At 49.4% G+C, this 22,892-nt stretch overlaps 2 protein-coding genes across 2 annotated transcripts in view; both read left to right on the forward strand.

Annotated features, from left to right (window-relative positions):
* The window catches only part of LOC149344340 (uncharacterized), a 64,673-nt gene that overhangs the window by 36,528 nt on the left and 5,253 nt on the right, over positions 1-22,892 (forward strand). Inside the window, exons 7-9 of the mRNA XM_089542604.1 lie at positions 6,987-7,259; positions 18,483-18,627; positions 19,330-19,590. Coding sequence (XP_089398730.1) covers positions 6,987-7,259; positions 18,483-18,627; positions 19,330-19,590 — 679 coding nt within the window. The remainder of the gene's footprint in view (positions 1-6,986; positions 7,260-18,482; positions 18,628-19,329; positions 19,591-22,892) is intronic.
* On the forward strand, positions 9,296-10,313 carry LOC149344341 (uncharacterized). Its single transcript, XM_089542801.1, has one exon. It carries the CDS (start codon positions 9,339-9,341, stop codon positions 10,311-10,313), a length of 975 nt encoding a protein of 324 aa, XP_089398927.1. The 5' UTR covers positions 9,296-9,338.

Consider the following 22,892-nt stretch of genomic DNA (forward strand, 5'->3'; position numbering starts at 1 on the left):
GAGAAGTGCTGCTTTTTCCTGCCATCTGTGGTACTCCGGCATCCAGCGTGCTTAGGAACTCCGAAATTTGCCTTTGTCTTACCCATACTAACGTCCTTCTAATCGTTTTGACATTATCATTTGGTTAACCTTAATATAAATGCACTTTTCTGGAAGCCGAAGGACAATATGTGAAGGAACAGGAATAAATTAGTTAGAACGCACTAAAACACCAGAAAGCTCAAATTTTTCACGCTGCACACAGAGTGGTGCCAAGACACTTGCATTGTCGACACCACCCCGCTCCTTTCCGCCAGTATGTGTGGAAGGGAGGAGGGCTTCATCTCCAAAGAACGAAACGCAGCGAACAAAAACAAGACATTAGCCTGCAATATTTCCGAAACTTTGCTAGCCACGGATACGTTACGCGTATCGTAAATTTGCCTCGAATCTCTAACGAATACGAAACCTGACTGGGACAAGGCATTGCTTGCGGAAGGTGAAGAGTAAGGGAGCGGGAATAATATTGGAATATCAGTCAGCACATTGCCGCCGTGCTCTAGTTGCTTTATGTCGAGATATAAGAAATAACTGCTACATATAGCTTTCAACTAACCGGTGCATATAAATGATAGAGAGAGGGTGTGGTAGATGGTCCTTGGCGGTCACAAAATGAACAAGGGAGGGGAAAACCTCAGGTTGCTTGAGCCAACGTTTCGACAAGGGGACTTGTCTTCGTCTGGGCAAAGCGTTCATCATTGGCAGGGATTAAATAGAGCCTTCGCTCCGAGGAGGAAGGCCCCGGGTGGGGGAAGGAAAGTGGTGTGAGAGGGGATGCGTGTCAGGAAGGGGAGGGAGGTGAATCTTGATTCGTTAAGCTGCTATAGTGGAAAAACTTATATCCCGGGGGTGTGTAATGAACAAAGGCTTTCAAGGGGCTGCGACGGGGGGGGGGGGGGGGGGGGGAGGCGCTGGGTGTACCTGTAAAACTCAGATAAGAGGATTAGTCAGCGTGGTACCGGGAAATGAGAACAAGGCAAACAAAATAGGCTGGCACTGGAAGGAGAAAGAAAGGGGGGCATTTCCAAGGAATGACAAGGCAGGGGGGGGTGGGGGGAATGGCTCGAGTTCAGAGAAAGCCAAAAGGTGGGGGAGGAGGGGGTAACAGGAATGTCATGGTTTCCGAGAACTGATAGTAGGGGATTAGGAAAAAAAAAGGTGAACAAAGGGAGAGGGTGAGAAGGCCGGAAATGTGGTGGAAGATATGACGTGGGACGGGTGCAAAGAGCCATAATATACTTATGCGAGGTTCTAGGAAATGGTCTGACCACGTGCAAGACATTTGTTAATTTAAAATTATGCTAACCCTGGAATGTACCTGAGAGATTCCAGGTTTCCTCTGGACATGTTAATCCCTGTTGGTTGCAGTGTTTTAAATTTGTGGATTAGGAATGCTTCTCTGTATTTTCTGTCCCTAGTCGATTCGAAGCCTGACTGAAGAATGAACAATTTGAGTTCGTCGAATTTGTGATGGAGTTGATAAAAATGGGTCGACACTGCCTTCTGTTCATTCCGTGTTGTGTCAGCCCGGTGCCCGTTTAATCTGGCACTCATTGTTTGCCCGGTTTCTCCGATATATTGTTTCTGGCAGAAGGAGCACTGGAGCATGTAGATAATATTCGACGATGTGCAGTCAAAACGGGTCTTTATATCAAACTGAAATCGCTTAACCGTAGTGTCCGTTTGCAAATGTTTGCTTGTCTTGCATCTAGGTCGAGAGCATGAAGTTACTGTCGGTGGTTTCTTACCGAGCCCAGCATGCACCAGGATGCCATATAAAGATAGAGTTAAAGATGGATGCCATATAAAGATAGAGATAAAGGAAGCCAGCAGTCACCGATATCAAAGAAAGCGTAGGGGAAATTTTGTTGCTTGCAGTGTTGATGGATGCGAAATATAGTAGTTTAATAATTTTATGCGTAAAAACAAATTGATTATTCAGGCGAAAAAAACCTCCACATGCCGCGATTAGGATCCACGCCCTCGACCTCCTTAGGTCGCGTACGTGCTCTACCAACTGAGCTTTGACGGCGGCTGTTTGTCACCTGTGGCTACTTGTCGCGTGCACTCCCAGACACCCTTGGGGCGTGCGGCGGAAGTGGTCGCAGTGTCACAGTAGATACCCTTGACTAAGCGTGGGAATCTCAGTCGGAAACCAGATACCAAGTGACGAGGTCTGGTGGCCGTTTGGTGCCCAGCTTTTGCCTGTGGCAACCCAGAGATTAGGTGGGAGTCAAAGGTTCACAAACAAAACCAGCTTTATACAGAAAAGAGACGATACAATGGAATTCCTAATCAATGGTAATAACAGATTCAGTTTGGTTTGGCTCATGGGGTTTAACGTCCCAAAGCAACTCAGTCCATGAGGGACGCCGTAGTGAAGGGCTCCGGAAATTTCGAACACCTGGGGTTCTTTAACGTGCACTGACATCGCACAGCACACGGGCCTCTAGAATTTCGCCTCCATTGAAATTCAGACGCCGCGGCCGGGATCGAACCCGCGCCTTTCGGGTCAGCAGCCGAGTGCCGTAACCGCAGAGAACACATTCAAAGTGGTTGCTAAACAATGCAACACGTACAAAGAAACGCAATAAAGAGGCTGTAATACACGAAAGGTATTGCACACAAGCTATACTAACACAGGAGAGAGACAAAGCAGCACGTTTTGGCGAGCACGTTTCTTTCGAACTTTGACCTACGGCTCTGGCTGACAGACAGCGTCCAACGTCCTGCGCCAAAGCGGCGCGCACATCAGTATCAGCCGTACAGCTGTTCTCTCACTTCCTCGCAGGGCGCATATCGCCATTGGTCAGGCGTGGAAAGTAGCTTCCAGAGAATTCGAGCCTCTTGTTTCGTACCCAGAATGCTCAGCACAGCCGCGAGCGATTGAAGTTTAGAGGGCATCACTCACCACACTAAAGGTTACGCACTCTCCCTCGGTAAACGAGGTTCATTTCTGCAACGTTCTAGAATCATCGACGGCGCGCGCGAAGGACTTTTTGTCCTTCGCTCCGCTCCGCGCCGCGTTTACGAACGTGAGCCGAATTTTGTGAGACTCTTGAACCTTGTATTGTCGGAAATATTTATGTGGCGTGTAACTTTACCTTGAAAGTGTTCACCACGGCTACCTGTAGAAGATTGAACAGCCGCCACCATAGCTAAATCTGAAGAGCGCCGTTAACAATATGCAGAGGTCATGGGTTCGGGTCACACTTAGGGCATGTGGTTGTTTTTCTTCCATTTTCTGTTGCTTTAGTTTTCAAGCATAAGGTGATTAAATGATCAGCACCACAAGCGAAACGTATTCTCTATGCTGTCCATGCCTCGGTAACTTTGGCCTGATTGGTATGTATGCCATAACGAGCCCCTCATTTTCCTATTTTTTATCTGCTCGTTGTGGAGATTTAAAAAGCAAAACAGTACAATGGCTAAACTTTTATGGCGTAGAATACATTGGCATTGCTTCAGTGTTGCCACCAAATGCAGGGAAGCCATTTAACGGAAGTACAAAGAGCCAACGTCAACTTAAGGAGCGTTAGATGCCGTCCTTTTCATGTTCGGTATCTCGAACCATATTTCTGATTCGGAAATTTGAAAAATGCTAGAATTTCTTATGTTCGTGGACTTCGATGTAGCCACTTAACCTCGAGCCCTTTCGATGTGCGCGGCATTCAATGTGTCAACTCAATCTTGCTCCCTAAAACGAAGGATTAAAAAGAAATCTATTATACAAGTTTAGCACATTATACCACTTTATATACCATTATATCCGGTGAATAATTGCCACCTTGGCATACAGTCCGCATGCACAGTGGACACCGAGATATCGTCCACGGCTCCTAAAAGGAAACTATACATCAAGTAGTTTAATCCGCCCCGTAGATGCCTATTTTCAGTTGAAAATAAAGGAGATAGCGTTTCCTTTTCAAAAGTATGTGCGCATGTACATGCCTGCACTGGATGATACCTACTGAAGAAAGCTCTCGTTCAACCACTTAGATAAAGATGCTTCCTGAGAAAGACACGGAAATTACCAACGGGAGCTTTGTGGAGCAGCCACAGGTGAGCGTAACCTGGTGCATTGCGAGTGTAATAGTCCCCCAAATTGTTACCCCGTAGAGGCAAGAAGAAAATACTTTCTTCACAATTCCCTGAATTTAGGGAGACCTAGCAGTATATAAACAGGCTGCCAGGGTAGATTTATACTTTTTGTGCTGCCTTCAGTGTATGACTACATTTTATCAGTGCGGGTACATTAACTCGCGTATTCTACTAATTCTTCATCACTTTTGTTTAAATGAAAATTGAAGGCAACTGCATTTCTGCTCCTTACATGGCGCACTAATCATTTCGCTGGTTGTAGTACATACCGAGCTTTACTGTAACATTTTGTTAGGATCGACAGCGATCTTAACGCCTTATAGTTAAGGGATCCATTTCGCAGTTAAGCCGCTATTGGCTTTGACCGGTGGTGTGGCCGAAATATTAAGCTTTAGGGACTGATTTGCGACTCCTCAACGAGATGACCTCACGCGGCTAATTCAAGCACATCCGTTGGATCACACCTTTGCTTCCCGTATCCTTCAACGCGCGGAACCGGCACCGTGAAAGACATAAATCGGTGCTAGCATGCTCGGGTTGGTTGAAAACCTGTTAGGGACGTTTATATGTGCAAAGTAATTGCGGTGAAAAGTACATTGGGAAAAATAGGTCGGATTCTAACCCACAACGCTTGGATTGCAAGAATGGCACGCTAGCAATAGGCCACGAAATTTTTTTTTCAACTTCCTTTCTGTTACAATGAGACAACGTTTTAAGCACCTCAGCTATTTACAAACATTAAGAAAACAGTGGCAAATCAAGAAACCTAAGCAACGAAGCACGAGAAAAAAGTCAATGCCGAGCACGTACATACATAGCTAATACATCATAATATGACACAACTAAGCACCAAAAAAAAACGGGAAAAAAAGACAACGAACAGCACAGCTCTAAGAGTGAGTGTCACTCCGGTTCCAAATCGGTCTGGGCATAGAATTCTTTTACATAGGCCACAAACATTCGAAGGGATAAGTGGGTATATGTGGACCTGGTGAATGCGTGGGGGTCTTTGACTTTCTGCAGTGTCTTAAGGACATGTACTGATGCGTACATAGTTAATTATGACTGTGCTAATTAGTGGTTAGGTAATTTAACTAGAATAATTCAATTTATGATATTGCTCACTGTACTTGAACGGTTTGATGCGTGTGTGAGTGTGTGTGCGGGATGTTTCGAAATGATTTCGATCTTTGGATTTCCGATAGATTTTATATTGGTTAGTATCGGTCAAAACATATAAAACTAGGTTGCTTCGCTGGAATCGATTTTCGGCATCGCCCAGACGAGCCTCTAGCACACTAACCAGAGGAGTCGTCTCGGTTGTGCTGATTTGGATCGCCTCTAGGACAGTGCGCAATGTAGACAGACTTTCAGACTTACGCAGTGGGTTTCTAACGTGCTGATATGTGTGGTCAAATCCTTGATTTTCTTTTTCGTTGAGAGCAGTTGGCCTTTAAGCTCCAGCAATTCATTTACTAATTTTGTCAGGCCAGAAGGAATTCTTTTTAGCTAATCAAGAATGACGTCTAGGTTAACGGGACCAGCGTTGCTCTCAATGTCACCACACAGCAATAACAAGGACCGCAAAGGACGTGTTCACAAGAAGCACTCCACATTGATAACATGGTAACACTGAGGGTTCGGGAACTGTACCATAAAAAGTAACTGGTTTTCTATCAAAAAATGGCTGAGGCTTAACTTGGTTAACCCTGGTCAGATGCGAAGCCCGAGACGCGGTTGGGTGGGCGCCTGGATTGCCACGGAAGCCGCGTCCGCCTGCCCGGTGGACACTCATCTTCCTCTGTCGTGACGTCATGTGTCACGTGGTATGTCACGGGGTGTGACGTCACTGTACCACGTGGTGTGCACAGCGCATAACACGGCGAAGGGCTGTAGTGTACCTCCGTCTTCCTCTGTCGTGACGTCATGTGTCACGTGGTGTGTCACGTGGTGTGACGTCACTGTACCACGTGGTGTGCACGGCGCATAACCACGGCGAAGGGCTGTAGTGTACCTCCGTCTTCCTCTATCGTGACGTCATGTGTCACGTCGTATGTCACGTGGTTTGACGTCACTGAACCACGTGGTGTGCACGGCGCATAACCACGACGAAGGGCTGTAGTGTACCTCCGTCTTCCTCTGTCGTGACGTCATGTGTCACGTCGTATGTCACGTGGTGTGACGTCACTGTACCACGTGGTGTGCACGGCGCATAACCACGGCGAAGGGCTGTAGTTTGCTGTGATTGCCTTTATAAGCACCCTGCTTTTACAAAATAAAATAATATGCTTCGCATAAAAAGTCTGTAACGGCCTCCAAACTGTATGATGAGGCGAGTGGATTAGGCAACTGTATTGTAGCACAACCACCGAACCCACAGAGTGGCGGGGACGGTCACTGCGCATTAATAGTTGTCACGGTGAATATAGTGGCTGGCGATGGGACCTTCCGATCGTGACTGAGCATCCAGTTGTTTCGACCGGTCAGTGCGGGAAAGGGGGTGTTAGTGGCTCCTTAAGAGGGCAAAGCTGCGCCCGCCGCAAACTGCGCCGCAATAGGGAGCACGCTGCATCGCTGTCGACCAGGGGGCGCTGAAGATGTCAGAGAAAATGACGCAGATGATGGAAGGCGAGAACACCTGCATGACGAAGCTGAGTGGATTAGACAACTGTGTTGTAGCACAGCCACCGAGTCCATCTCAGTGTTCGTTCAAACCAACAATCAAATTGTGTTAAAAGCCTACATTAGTGTAGTAGTATCTAGTCTTGTGAATTTTGCGTGCTTGGCGCCTTTCTGCGTGCTTTTGTTCAGCTTGAATGACCTCAATGTTGAATGGGGCGGCGCAGGTGACGTGGTTTGCAAGTCCGCAGTATCGCGCGCTGGCCATCGCGCGACACGTCCTGAAGCGCGGCTGCGGTCCACCCCCGTCGCTAAGGAGCGTTGTGCTCTTTGGGGCTCCCGTGTCCCCGACCGCCGCCCGGGAGATCGTTGCCGCGCTGCGACCACTGGTGTTCCGCAACGCCTACGGAACCACCGAGACTGGCTTCATTGCTGTGCCGCCCCCAGGAGAGTACGCCTATGACAACGTCGGGTTTCCGGTGCCCGGTACCAGGATCAAGGTAAGCGCGCTTTCACGGAGCAGCTTGCAAATCGTTTCACTGGTATTCGTAGCGAGAGAGGACATTAACGGGAGCTTGAACTTGATCAGAGGAAAGGGTGGCAAGCCGCAGTACCGTGAACAGCAATCTAACAACAAAGCTTGTGATGTATTGTTGTCGAAAATACGCAGCAATTTTAGACAAAAGCATTTTTTCAACGGGAACGACTTTGTGACCTGAATTTTTTCATATATTGTAGATTTCCTTATAGCAATCAATATATCCGCAGATCTCCTGTCGACTGGCTTGCAATTTTTTCTATTAATAGTTTTGCCATCGTCAAAAACGATCCCAATTTGTTTTCTAAGCCAGTCCTAACTGCTGCATACGAGCAATTGTAAAATAATAAAAAAATTGCTATGCGTAAGAAGAATAGATCATTACCTTGAATATTTCGAGAAGGGTTCCTTACAGTAATCCAAGATTCAAAATATTTGAACAAGAATGCTAACATGTTAATATTCAATGAAGCGAAGCTTCTCCTTGGTTAAAAATTTCCCCGCTGCAATACTTTTCTATCAATGACGATCTCCTCTCCACTCGTTTGCTCTGAAAGCCCTGCCAGCCCTGGCCGCAAAACTGATGAGACAAGATACAAAGTAATTTTATTCACCGCGCCTTTAGCACCGATACCAGAAGCCATATGCCGACTACTGGTCATTATCTGCCACTGAGGAGATCAGCTTGTTTTTGGCCGGAGTGATTGGCGGCTCCGAAAGGAGGCCAAGCAGTTTTCCGTCTCTTTAGGGCATCGTGCCTAAAAGATAGGCTACGGTTTTATCACGTCCAAATTCCTTACCTGCTTACTTCGCGCTCCTATTTAAAACTCATATCTACTCACGGCGTTGGCTAAGCGGCTAGCGCACTGCGCTGCTGCGCACGATGACGCCGGATCAAATTCAGTCCTCGTTTCGGTGTAAGTGAATTCGTAAGACACCAATTCTACGTAGTATTACAGAAACTCCAAGTAGTACAATGAAATTTCAAGCCCTCCACTACGGCGCCCTTTTCTCTGTTCCATCTTTTCGTCCCTCCATCATAGTGTGATGTGCACATCACACTGTCAAGGGATTTTTGGAACGCGGCGTGTCGGCAGTGGTGTGTCGGACAGCGGAGCGCCGTGCGTGCCAGCCCCGCGTTGCGCGTGTGCGCGTGCGAATGGTGTGCACGAGGCAGGCACGAGGAGCGGAAAGCTGACAGGTCTGCTAACCGAGGTGTAAAGGAAGACACCGCAGCACAAGTCTGGCCATTCAAGCTTGTAAGTGGCAGCTGTCCGACGTTGGGTCCGTGCTGCCGATGACTTCCCTTGAATCATCGACGCAAGACCATTGAGCCCCGTTCAAGTATGGAGGTGGCAGCCGTCAGACTTCGGGTCTGTGCTGCCGTGGACTTCCCTTGAATCAACGACGTAGGCCTACTGCGTCTCTTTCGAGGTTTTGAAGGGGCAGCAGATGGATTGAGGATCCTTGTTGCCAAGGCTTCCTTGGATAGGCTGCACAAACCTACGGTGTTTTGGAACGCCGTCGACAGGACCCGGCTACGGTTTTCCTGCTGCAGCTGCCCAGTTCTTGGGGGCGGCTGACAGGAGTTCGTCAGCGTCTCCCGTGTGCATCTCCGTTCCTCACCTCCTGGGGCATACCCCAAGGATCCGTCATATCGCTCGTCCTCTTCAACGTGGCAATGATTGGACTCGCAAGACGGCTCAAGGAGATCCAGGGCATCCAACACGCGATGTACGCAGACGACATCACGATATGGGTCACCCAAGGATCACTCGGGGAGAAGCAAGAAAAACTACAGGAAGCGGCAACTTGCGTAGAAACTTACACCAGAAAGAGGGGCCTAAGATGCTCGTCGGAGAAGTCGGAACTTCTCAGGGTCGGCAGGCATCCCACCCAAGCGACACTGGAGGTCGTTCTCGAGGGACAGAACATTCCGGAAAAGAACATGATAAGGATCCTGGGCATGTGGTTGCAAGGAAGGCGGAAATGCAGCCACACCATCAGCCTGCTGAGTAAGGCGGCAGAGCAGGTGGGCCGTATGATCAACAGAGTCTCCCAAAAGAGATATGGAATGAGAGAAGAAGACACTCTCAAGCTAGTTAACAGCCTAATTGTCAGCCGAGTCACGTACTTTCTGCCGTACCACGCGACGACCAAGGCGGAAAGAGAGCAAGCCGACATCATTCTCAGGAAGGCGTACAGGACTGCTCTGCACCTACCCAAGCACACGTCGAACGAAAAGTTGCTCCAGCTAGGCATCAGCAACACCTTCAGCGAACTCGCCGAAGCCCTGGTGGGAACGCAAACCACGAGACTCAGAGGCACCCCCACGGGACGAGCGCTCTTAAGAAGGTTGGGTCGGGACACGAGCGGACTGGTAGACAGATACGCGGACGTACCGGACCACCTTAGGAAAACCATTAACGTGGGACCATTGCCGAAAAACATGGACCCCAATCTTCACGAAAACAGACGAAAAGCGAGGGTCGAGTACGTGGAGAGAACGCTAGCCCAGTTAGACGACACCGTATACACGGACGCTGCCGTATATCCGCGCGAGAGAGAACGCGTAGCCGCGACGGTAGTGGTAAACAAGGAAGGAAACATGATCACGTGTGCCACGGCAAAGGTCGCCGGCCCAGCGGAGGCCGAAGAGATTGCCGTTGCGCTGGCGGCAGCAGAAGGATACAGAACGGGCCGATCTCTCAACATAATGACGGACTCGAAGGAGACGTGCAGGAACTACACGAGGGGCAGGATCAGCAGAACAGCCCTTAAAATACTCAGCGGGGTTACCTCCGCCGAGGAGAAACCAAGGCATAACCTAATCTGGATCCCGGGCCACGCGGGCATAGGGGGGAACGAAAGGGCAGACAGCCTAGCTCGAGGTAACGCATTCCGAGCAGGGCAGTCAAATGCTCCGGAGCTCCGCCTACAGGCTTGCGAGGGGGGATACGCAGAGACCTTGCACTTGCATAGGGGAGCTAGAATTAGATATCCACCACCACACTAAGCCCTAACAAAGGAGGAAGCGACCGGCTGGCGCAGATTACAGACCAACTCCTTTCCTAACGTACACATACTTAATAAGATGTTCCCGACACAATACAGAGCCACCTGCCCTTGGTGCGATGCCACACCTACACTTTATATCGCGTGGGAGTGCGAACGCAACAAAGCATTCCACCAACACGAACAACCGAGTGCGGAGCAATGGGAGAGTCGGCTCACCAGCGTTGAGCTCGCGACCCAAAGGGCCTTAGTGCAGCACGCGAATGATGCAGCACGACTCAGTGGAGCCTTGGAATAGGGGCCCACCCTTGCTGACGAGTAGCCTCAAGTCGCCAGCGCCAGAGAAGACGGCGGAGACTTCACAACCGCGAAACCCTTGAAAGATCCAATAAAATTTTCACTCACTCACCTCCTGGCTCTCTACCACCGCTTCCCTGGACGCAACGCCAGCGACGCATCGCAAGTCGCCAACCCGCGTCCTTGCTGCCTGCACGGCATTTCCGCTCCACCTGGGACACTTTGTATCCGGTGAACTCTCTCATTTTTATCCGTAGTGTTGTACGCGTGTCTAGTGTGTGTTTTACTTGTTGTTTTCGTTTCTTTTATTGGCTCCTTTCCTTTAAAGTATATTTGGATTGGAAAACGTTTATTGTCAGCACTGAGCCCTAGTGGGCATTATACTAGGTGGCTTCGAGCCCATGGCTCTTGACGACCTTGTGAGCCCAATCAGTGGCCCGGACTTGCGTCAACGGGTCTGAGCGGGCCAGTATAGCCTCCCACCGCTCTAGAGAAGGGACTGGTAGTAGGTCCGCCGGTGGCGGCGCCTTTTTGCAGCTCCATAAAATGTGGTCATATCCGGCTATCTCGCCGCATTGTTTGCAAGTAGCGTTGTATTGTGTTGGATACATGTGTGCTAGTCTCGACGGGCTAAAGAAGGCTGGCGTCTGGAGCCGACGCCACGTTACCTCCTGGCTTTTGTCGAGCTTTTTGTCTGGTGGCGGATAGATCCTCCTTTCCAGTTTAAACTGATTGGTGTATTCGTGAAATGATATGAATGCATCTCTCGTGAAATTTGGGGATTCGACCCGGCTCACTGCTCGGCTGACACAACCTCGAGCTATACTGTGAGCCAACTCGTTTCCCCTGTTCCCCACCGCGATGCGAGTGCCAGCCAGTGTGGTGTGTGTGGTGTGTGTGTGTGCAGACATCACGCGAGAAACTCATTGTATTATGCCATCATCAGCCTTCATTCGCACTTTCCTTTTCCTCCTCTTCCCTTTCCCTTGTGTGGAGTAGCAGGCCAGAGCCATGTTACCACCGGCCGACCTCTCCACCTTTCCCTCATTAAAATTCCTTTCTCTCTCTCTCCCCTGTTCCCCGAGTGTGCCGGCGCCCATATTAGTTCCACCTCTCTTTGGTCCCAGTCTTTATGTCTTAATATTCGTTCTGCCTCCTGGGAGATCATACCCCGCGCAAAATTGTTGATAGCCACCTTGGAGTCGCTAATTATGGTGACTGCTTTGGTGCTGGCCATTGCCATGGCGATAGCCGCCTCCTCCGCTGTCCCTGAGTTTTTTGTTTTGACCGAACCGGCCGTTAATGTTTCACCCGAGTCGTTCACGGCCACGACCACAAAGGAGTCGCCTCCTTCGTATTCCGCCGCGTCTACATAGGTTGTGTGTTCCGAGCCTTCGAGCTTGGCTTCCAGGGCCTTTGCTCTGGCTCTCCTCCTGCCTTCGTGAAAAGCAGGGTGCATGTTTTTTGGAAGTGGTTTAATAGTGAGTAATTTTCTAACTTTGGTCTGTAATTTTGCCTGCGCGTTTCTTTCCGGAATTTTATCATGTCATCCTAGGTTGCTCAGGATCTTTCTCCCCGGGGGTGAGGTCGCAAGCCTAAACACGGCTTCGTTTTGTTTTGTTTGATTCATTTGTTTTCTTCTTCTAACCTACACGCAGAAGCGTTCCCCTTCAGCAGTTGGGGACGCGTCACTATGGTTCGCGACAATTTGTCGTCCGCGCGACAGGACGAAGTCGAAATTGTCGCAAATTGGGGTGACGCGTCCTCAACTGCTGAAGGGGAACACTTTCGCGTGCAGGTTAGAAGAAGAAAACAAACGAATCAAACAAAACAAAACGAAGCCGTGTTTATACTTTAAAGGAAAGGAGCCAATAAAAGAAACGAAAACAGCAAGTAAAACACACACTACATACGCGTACAACACTACGGGTAAAAAGCAGAGAGTTCACCGGATACAAAGTGGAGCGGGAATGCCTTGCAGGCAGCAAGGACGCGGGTTGGCGACTTGCGATGCGTCGCTGGCGTTGCGTCCAGGAAGCGGTGGTAGAGAGCCAGGAGGTGAGGAACGGAGATGCACACGGGAGACGCTGACGAAATCCTGTCAGCCGCCCCCAAGAACTGGGAAGCTGCAACAGGAAAACCGTAACCAGTTCCTGTCGACGGCGTTCCAAAACACCGTAGGCTTGTGCAGCCTATCCAAGGAAGCCTTGGCAACAAGGATCTTCAATCCATCTGCTGCCCTTTCAAAACCTCGAAAGAGACGCAGTAGGCCTGCGTCGTTGATTCAAGGGAAGTCCACGGCAGCAGAGGCCCGAAGTTTGAAGGCTACCACCTCCACGCTTGAATGACCAGACTTGTAGTGCGGTGTCTTCCTCTACACCTCGGTTTGCTGACACGTCAGCCTTCCGCTGCTCTTGCCTGCCTAGTGCACACCATAGGCACGCGCACAGGCGCACCGCGGGGCTGGTGGTGGTGGTGGAAACATTTATCGCCAATCAATGCAGAGGGCGCAAACCCTGCCTCCCCTTACGTGGCACGAGGCCACCCTTAAGGGGTTGCCCTTAACGGGCAAAAGACAGTCCTTGTAGGGCTATCCGCTTCAAGGCGTCAGTAATTATCCGGCGCTGGTCAGCAGCAGCGGAGCTGGCCAGGAGAGTCTCCCAGAATGACTCCGCCGTGGTTGGAAATGGAGGGTGTCGGAAGGTGGGGCAAGTGAGAAGGATATGAATAAAGTCTCCCGGTTTCCCGCAGAGCTTACAGGAGGAAAATAACTGATCGGGGTAGCGGGCATGACGAAGAATAAGGTAAGGAGCAGTACGGGTCTGGAGTCGGCGCCAGTGGGATGCCTGGGTTAGGGTTAGAGAGGGAGCCGGTGGTGCGTAAACGTGCCGGGTATCTCGGTAGTGTGTAAGGATATCTCTGAAGGTAAGCAGACGCTCCCGGGATGACGGAGGGGGTCCAGCTCCAGCCCGGAAAGTGAGACCTCGGGCGAGGAAGTGGACCTCCTCGTTACCCGGGAGGCCTGCGTGTGCGGGGGTCCAGGTAAGGGTTACAGGGCGGGTGGAGTGCCAGAAGCGTAGAAGCCGAGCCGCGGTGCGGGATATCTAGCCTTTAGCGAAATTGGACAGGGCGGATTTTGAGTCGCAGAGAATTTTCGCAGAGTCGCAGAGGTGGAGATGAGAGCGAGCGCAAACGGGGCTGGCACGCACGGCGCTCCGCTGTCCGTCGCACCACTGCCGACACGCCGCGTTCCAAAAATCCCTCGACAGTTTCGTGCGCACATCACACATACCTTCCATCATGTTAGGGTTCAGGTGTCTATCGGTGGCTAAACCATCACTGCGAGTCTCCTTTCATGATTATCAATGGTTGTTATTAGCTCAATTCTCCTTTGCCTTCCCGGGTGCAGAGTAACTGGCCAATGCTTTTTCCTGGTTACCCTCCTCAGCTTTTCTTCTCGCCCTCTCTCTCTATTGTGGCCAGAAGAGACAAAAGGGTACTCAGACTTATGTTCCCCGCCTTTACGTTGACAACTACTTACAGAGTTTAAAAAACAACAAAAGAAACACTTAGAGTGAGAAAAACTCAGAAATGGATGGAAGACATGGACAAGTGCTACCCGAAGAATCCTTAAGGACTCTGGATATATTGAGCAGCGTCGTCGCTTCTTTGCTCGTTCTTGTGCATGGCGTCGTCCTTCTTGAGGCCTATTCGTCGTTTCGCCAGAGAACATCACCCCATAATCTTGCAGGCGCTGCGTAGCTGCGGCCCGTCGACGCGAGGCCATAACATTGCCTCGTGTCGACGCGACGCCATAACATTGCAGCCGCTGCGTAGCTGCTCCCCATAGACACGAGGCAAGGTTATAGCATCGCGTCGACGGGCCGCAGCCGCTGCGTAGCTGCGGCACATTGACACGAGGCGTGAGTTAGATATCTATGGCGAGCTCTGCGGTTTGACATATACTGCTCTCACTCAGCGTGTGAAGCAGTTGATCTCTCGGAGTTGCTGTCCTGGGCTTGGCCGAGGCTCTCCAGAACAGAAACTACGGAGACTCAACCAGCAGGTTCGAGGGAAGTTACCGGTGTGCCAGAGCAGAGGGGTGGTTGTTTGTAGTCCAGGTGTCACATTATGAAACCTTGTGGGTACGTCATAAGTGAGGCGTTCGCGTGACTATTGTGTTTTGGGCGTTAAATAAAGGTCTAGCCGACGGCTGACTGCATGCCTCCATTTGGGCGACGCGGCGGCGTAAGTCAGTCTTGGAATCTGCGTTACGCTAGTAGCGAGCTATGGAAAGAAAAATATTAGGTGGGACGTTAACAGACCGCAAACGGCAGCGTGGGTGAGGGAACAAACGCATAGTATTGACATCCTAGTCGCAATAAAGAAGAAATGGGGTTAGACAGGGTATGTACTGCGAAGGCAAAATAACCGCTGGTCCTTAAGGGTAAAACAGTAGATTCGAAGAGAAGGCAAGCGTAGCAGCGGGTGTCAGAAAGTTAGGTGGGCGGATGAGATTAAGAAGTTCGCGGGAATACGGTGGCTGCAGCTGGAAAAAAACAGGGTTAATTGGAGAAACATGGTAGAGCCTTTGCGCTGTAGTGGGCGTAGTCAGGCTCATGATGATGATAGTGGTTTGCTCTTAGCTTGAGGGGCGTCGAAACCCTGAGAATTGTACACTCAGCACGTCCACCAGATGTCATACATGGTAACGGGAACAGGGAAGCAGGAGGACGGCAGAAGCCTTCCAAAAGAGACTGTTGAATGGGCGAACTTTTAATTACGAACAGCAAATAACGCCGCGGTGGTAATAGCAGCAAGATGAGCCGACGTGCGACGAGGACAGCATGGCTATTGCTCTCAGTCGCACTGTTAGACTTCGATTAAGAGATCTTTCGAGATCAAGGCTCTCAAAACACCGGTAAAAATTTCGCATCTTCATAGAACGCACCGCGAGTAATCACGGCAGTTACAAAGCTCAGCTCTTTGGTCGTGTCTCGGGTAAAAAATTGGTTATTGATGACGGAAGCCAACAGGCACCGAAACCAAGGAGCACAGCGGATCTTTTGTTGTTTAATTTGTGGTGACCATAAATGGGATAATAATGGGTCAAGTATTTAAAAAGAATTGATTATAAAGCAGACGACAAAACCACCACAGAACGCTGGTGCGATCAGAACCCACTGCCTCCGAATTTCCCGTCTGGTACTATACCAACTGAGCTACTGCGACGGCAATCTAGTCGGCTGCTTAATCAGAAGGTTAGAGAGCCGTTCCTGTAGATGAGCTGGTAGAGCACAGGACGTTAAATTGGGCAGTTATGAGTTCGGATTACATCGGAGGCATAGCGGCTATTTTGTTTTTGTTTTCTAGTCGTCATTACCAGCCTGATTATGTTCACTGCAGGGCAAAGGCCACTTCCAGATCTCTTAAATTACCCCACTCTTCTCCAGATGTGGCCACAGTATACGCCCAAACCTCCTAATCTCCTCCGCGCACCTAACTCTCGGGTGCTCCCTGCTACGTTTGCCTTCTCTTGGAATCCACTCGGTTATCTTTAAGGACCAGCGGTTATCTTCCCTTCGCATTACATGTTCTGCCCTAAGCTGATTTCTTCCTCTTGATTTCGACTAGGATGTCATTAACCCGCGTTTGTTCACTCACGCATTCCGCCGGCTTCCTATCTCCTAACGTTGCACCGAACATAGTTTTTTCCATAGCTCGCATCGTATTCCTTGGCTTAGGCTGAACCCTGTAATCAATTATCTTTAAATATTAACCCTATAAATGTCCCATTCAACAACACAACAAGTTAAAGGAAAGAAAACAAACAGGCCTTGGCTGCTTTTCTTCGGTAGCTGGTGGCTTCCATGATGTACGTCATAATGGGCTCCCCTTTTCCCTTCCCTTGCCTGCTAATATTGGTTATAGCCTAGAGGATGGTTTGACGGCGTATCGTACACTTATGAATCAGGCCTAGCGAAGCTCTCAAATCGCTGACCAAAGTCAAAAAACAAATGATGTCTTGGGAGCTCTAGGGCTCCCTTGTTCACGTTGGAGCAACTGTCCGAGTGCACTCTGGTTTTGTAGCAATAAGCGATTTTTAGCGACTTCGTATAGACGGATGCCAAGTTCCACCGTTTCTGTGTGGTGTGTTAGGTGTTGTCTGGATGGCAAGTTAATCGAAGGTTAAAGGTGGGGCAACATTGATTTTCGTCGTAGTATCTTGGCTTCGTCCGAGTTATTCTGGTGGCTACTTTCGTTTTCGTGGTGTTCCTTGCGTTTTCATTACTTTCTCGTTTCGCACGTCTTCCTGGTTTTCTTTAAGGCGACTCGTGAAGTTTTTGGTTTTGTCTCTGTACATCGATAAATTATTCGCGTAGGCAACTGCACCGTGTTCCAGCGGCGATAATGGCACTGAATAAGGAATCTTCGTGTCACACCGAAGTTTTCCTTTCTTAGAGAACAGCGTATGACATTCATTGGAACAGGAATATTGGTGTGTGGTCATTGAAGTGGACATTCTTGCCACTTGTTACTTGTCAAGGTCACATTTTCGAGACTTGGTTCGCATCCACTTCTCATGTTCTACATTATTATTGAGCACAAACTTATAATGGAGTTCGCCTTTGTGTCTCGCTTGCCCATAATCGTTGCTGCTATCGGTCATCAACAACTGATTTTGTTCTGAGATGCAACAAGTGCTTTCTGAGACATAATTTTTACTAGGACTTATGCAGCCTTTCACAGTAGAAGGCAGCGAAGAAGAGGACCGTCTTTCGGGCACTGGCCTGATCGGGAAGAAGCCTTCGTCGACTGACGAAAGTTTCAACAAAAGGATCTGTCTTTGTGTGGGCAATTGTGCTCCAGTTTCTTCATGAAAATAGCTTGCATGACTTTCTGTAGTTTGCAGTGAGCCCAAGTACGTCTCATGGTAATTGTTCGGATGAAAAATAAGGTGAATGTGTACGCGGTGGATGGCGTGAGCGTCACTTATACGTTGCCTTGTCAAACTTTTTTTCCAGCCGGGCAAGACAGTGACCATTGCTAAGCATAATGAAATCCTCTTGGTAGAGTTTCTGATTCATGCAGCACTTGTCACGCAATAAAAAAATGCGCATACTTTAGCTTACGAGGGTCTAAACAACTTTTTATACAAATTTTGTGTCAGTAAAAGCGGCGCAATGCTTCACCAAAATTAATTTCAATACATTTCTTTCCGCGGTATTTGAAAGTGGCAGAAATGACCATTGTAGTGAAATCGCTACAAACCAAGAATAAGCAAGTTATTCGCCGAAATTAAACGGTTCAACCACCTAGCTCTGCCTGACGTGATCGTAGAGGGCCCGACGAGCGTAAACCACTTTTTCTTCAACAAATTCCTTCCTATTCTTTACTCAGCATTTGCCACACAGTCAGATAAAAGGAGGTGGTGGTGGTGAAAACTTTTAATTACTGAAATAGAGTGTGGGACAGATAAAAGGAGCGGGATATTTGCTGTCTGAAGTATATTCAAGCTCGCTTTCCGTTTCTCATCTTCCTCCCAGTTGCCCTAAATATATTTTTCGAAAAGCACCGACTACTGGCAGTACGCGGTTACCAGAATTTGTATGCAAGTTTAGTGCAGGAATCAGTACACGACGTATGACGATTTGATGATAATTTGCGGCACCGGACGTTTTAGGTCTATTCAGCCCATTAGGCGTGTTTCTTTGCAGCTACCTTTTGTTTGTTATTGACAAAAGTGTATGCGGCTTGTTTTCATATGCATTGCGAATCTTGGCCGATCTCGCGGGAGGGGGGTGCGGCGTGTTTCCGGGGCATGTAGAACAAAAGGATGGCTGTTCATTTGCGTGGCATGAAACGTTCCCAGGTAATTGACGTGGAGTCCGGTACAGCTTTGGGGCCCATGAAGGAGGGCGAGGTCTTAGTGCATTCACCTGCACTGATGAAGGGCTACTACAACATGCCTGCTGAAACCGACGTTGTTTTGGACTCTCAAGGCTGGTTCCATACAGGTAAGCGTAATCTAAACAACGAATTTTAGCGCCGCGCCGCATACCTGGGGCCTACAACTGCTGATAGTAGAGTATTCTAACCATTGCCAGTAATCTCGGCGCAGCGTAAATTAACGAATATAACCTGTTATTAAAGCAATTAAGAAGAGTGTATCGCCAGAAATTAGCAAAAATTGGAGAAAAAAGGTCTAGAACAAAGCGACGTATTTTACGAAAACATCTATTTTTACGAAGACGCCTATATTTGGGAATCTGTACAGTTATTACAATACATATTTACTTTTAGAGCTTAACTCTTAGGCGCCCATTCTTGACTTCCACGTGGTAGTCGTCGGCGTCGGTATACCCGGTCATCCACGCCCCCTGCCAGGTGTGAAGAGGTGCACTCTAATTTCGCATTACCGGCTATACTAGTCATCTGCCATTTATTTATATTAAATGTAATGTCGTTTCATAAAGCAGTAAAGGCAAAATTGTTCAAGCTCCACTTGAACCCAAATCACGGCAGGCTGGAAAGATACAGGCCGCGTTATGTGCTCAGACTGTACAGATTGTCTTCTGCTTTGAATGAATGGTATACAAACAATGAAGAGTTTGGAAAAAAACGACCCTTTCGTTCGATTAACCACGTTTCGCAATGAGAGCTTCTAGTTGATACGCCTGGATAAAGTTTTTCGTTGTGAAAATGTGTGCAATGCGTAGGAGACGTCGGAATGTACGACAAGGACGGACGGCTGTACATGATCGACCGGATCAAGTGCATGGTGGTTTGCTTCAGCTGGAAAGTGAGCTCCTGCCAGCTTGAGGACTGCCTCCTAGAGCACCCACACGTGGCCGAGGCGGCTGTATTTGGCGTGGCGAGTGAAGAAGCGGGCGAGCTGCCCACCGCTGTTGTGGCGCTCCGTCCGGGCCACAAAAATCGTGGTGAGCAGTTGGCTGAAGAACTCAAGGAGCTCGTCGCTGGTGAGTTGTTCCCTCCTCGGCGCGCCGTCTAAAGCGGACATCCGGATGTCAGTGAATTTCCCGCAGTGAAGAGCAAGCGCAGAAAAAGAAACAGAAAGAGGGAAGCACGGAAGTTAATAATAAGGCTGTCAAGGTTTGCAGTTGAGCCGTAGAGGGAGAGCATGCGCCCCGCGAGGAGGAGTACCGCTAGGTGGATCCCGGTGCCACGCAATTCTCCACTGAGTAAACAAAACCAATGTGTCAGTAAAATTGTTAGCGAGGCCAAGGACGCGGCCTGATAACGGTGACTAGAGCTTGCTGTCGCATTCCCTCACCAGAGGAGGATTTTGCTACCCTGGTACAGTTATTGGCCACCAAGTCCTATATGAATACGCACCCAGTAGAACAAAAAACAAACATCTGAACCGTGTCAAACATTCGGCGAAGTGTTTGGTTGTTTTTTCCTAATGACAGATTTTTTTCTGTTTTGTAGTATTTTTATGGAGTACTGCAATTTTTCTTCAGTGCTCTTGTGTACTTTGTAGTGCTTTTCTTCACTAACTACAAAAAATTTTGTTACTAGCCACATTTTTTTGTTGTCAGTAGAGGTTCCCTGACAAAAAGCTAAAGTAAATCGTTGTGGCACTGAAAAATTTCTGTTGCGTTTTTCTACTTGGCAGTCACTCTCACCGCTCCATCTCAGCTCTGGTTAGACCTTTGACAAAGTGTAGAGTGCTAAGAGAGCTGCTCCAGACAGGCCGCCACTGAGGACTAAACGTGATGTTGTGCCCATGTTATGCCGAGAGAAGAACGGCAGACTGGACGAGTTGGTGTTCCATAGAGACAAGAAAATTGAAACGGCGCTAGACAACAGGATCAGAAAGAGGCGGAGACAAACACAGTGGACAAATTTAGCGCCATGTTTGTCTCCTCCCCTTTCTGGTCCTGTTGTTTAGCGCACTTTGAATTTTCTTATTACGTCGAAAGTTCGAATCAGGAACGCGGCTGTTGGAAACTGCATGTTTGCGGCAGTTTCACAGAACAAACGAGAACCGGCGATCCGGCCCGCTTATTTATTAGCTCCTCTGTCCCCTTTTCACTAGTTGGGTATGTATAACTACTTCACTAGTCCCCAATAAGGTGTTCACTCGTGAAGTTTTTAAGAGCCGCCCACCACAGGAGGCACGGCCGGTTCCCTTTCACTTTTCCTCCGGTAGCCATATCGATGATGCATCAGTTACGTAACACTTTTGGCGGTGACGGAGATTCTCCACTAGATCAAGCAGTACCCGCTGGAACGGGCCCTGACTCAGGTCAAGTTGAAGCACCGTCTCTAAGAATGTCACCGCCACTGAAGGGACGGTTACCTACCCGTGCCGCCACCGTTCCCAGTTCAAGAAAGATGCGGCTTTTGTTTTGCTTGGTCCCAAGCGGCTAGCACTGTCCAGCGGTGTCTTGAGCGAGCCGCCGATATGAATTGCAGAGGACGTGGGGATGGAGCCCTTCAATCGCACAACAAAGGGAAGACGATGTTGTTCTTGTCTCCGCGGCCAGGCGTCGGCGCCGCGGCGGGGAGTGGAAGACAGCATTTTCAGTTCAGGGATCCCGCAGAATCTCGCGCGCATTGCTGGTTGAGCAATCTCAACAGCGAGTTCACAGAGAAGACGACACCAAGAAGTCGTTGCCGCTGATAGTTGCATCACGAATCCGTGGTAGCTTCCCAGTCCGTGTTGTCTACATGTCAGCCAGCATGGCTTGTGCAGCTTTCAATGATCCTCGAAATAGAGCATTAGTGATCAGATCAGCGCCAAGCCCATGCTTCTAGCTAGGCAGCACACGTCCAGCCTCAGAGAATTGCCACAGGTTAGGATAACAAGCACAAAAGGTGCGAAATTAACAAGCTATACCACCGTCGCTTCGAAAGCACAAGTGTGGGTATCTTGCTTCCCGGGCGCAGTTGAGCTGTTTAATTCGGAAACGCAGTCTCGCTTCCTGCAGGAAATCGGACGTCGCCGTGATCCTCGTCGACGTTGTGGGCGAAAAATGGGCCCGGGTAGGGTGCACACATACTTCTAGGAGGCAGGTGGTCCACCTAATGCGCGTGATCTTTTAACGTCATCACAACCTGCTGACAGGATACAGAAGAAACTGCTCACCGTGGCAGGTGGCAGTTTAATTAATGACTGCTCGCGAGAGGTTGTTCGGGAAGAGCAGCCAGAGTCTCAGCAGCACCACCGATAGCACCACCTGCCATCGCAGGGCAGAGGCGCATCGCTTAATCGCCACACCACCACGCCAGGAGTGACGCGAGGACTCCCAATATATGATCAACGCCGCATATATGGGCATTAACCCATTAAAGCTCTTGCGTCATTCCCCTCATAGCGGAATTAAGTGTTTCCTCCAGTTTTTGTTTGCGCAGTATGCCTTATCTAAGGCTGTCCGCTTTCGGCTTGGGAACAATACATGGTGCTGTTCTCCGAGCATGTCTTAGTGACTGAGCACTGTTCCCACGCACCTGTCATGTCGACTACCTACGCGATAGACTCTGCTGCAAGCTGCTTTGTGGGCCCGATAGCTACGGCCGTACCACCGGCCTGCCCCACGAGCCGTCTGGAATGGACTACCAGGACTAGATCTTCGACTCATTTCGCAACAGCATTGCCATGGATTTTCTGCCGGCGAAGCCCTCAGAGGATCTTTCTTTAACAGCACCTTCAAGCTGAAGGTTCGCACACAACTCCAGTCGAATGGAAGTAGAGACCCGTTGTTGCAGGCACCATTGTCACCACTTCGTCGTCGACAGGCACTTAATCCTCCAACAACGTAAGCAGCGCGACCTATAAAAAGGGCTGAGTAGAGCTGCTTCCACGGCAAGACTTCAAAGTTATCCATCCTAGGCCTCGTGATGGACAATTTCAGCAACCCACCAAATCTCGGCATGTACACACATGGCGTGTGTAAGAACTGTGGATGAATCTGAACTTCTCGTCCGCCTGCGGCCGGGCTCGAACATCATTGTCTTGAGAACCGCAACCTAAGACTCCGCAGATATCTCTCGCCGCATCACCCAGCTGCAATTATGCGGCATAGCCTACCACGCTAACGCTTACGTGGTCCCTCCGGACGGAGTACCCGCGGGTGTTACCAATCGTTCGGACCCGGCTACAAAACGAAACGAAATTAAGGCCCAACTCAGCGTGCCTACAAAAGTAGTGGACATTCTGTAGTCCAGCATTCTTGGCAAAACTGGGACGGCAGTTGTCACGTTTAGTTGCCTCACCATTCCCCGCAGCTTACTCTGCTGCGGGGGGAGGGGGGAG

The sequence above is a fragment of the Amblyomma mixtum genome, chromosome 5 (genome assembly GCF_055824585.1).
Source record: "Amblyomma mixtum isolate Tamu chromosome 5, ASM5582458v1, whole genome shotgun sequence".
Classification (NCBI taxonomy): domain Eukaryota; kingdom Metazoa; phylum Arthropoda; class Arachnida; order Ixodida; family Ixodidae; genus Amblyomma; species Amblyomma mixtum.

Bases quoted from the DNA above. Each gene is read 5' to 3' on its own strand.
- LOC149344341 (XM_089542801.1), top strand. From the start codon at position 9,339: ATGATCAACAGAGTCTCCCAAAAGAGATATGGAATGAGAGAAGAAGAC.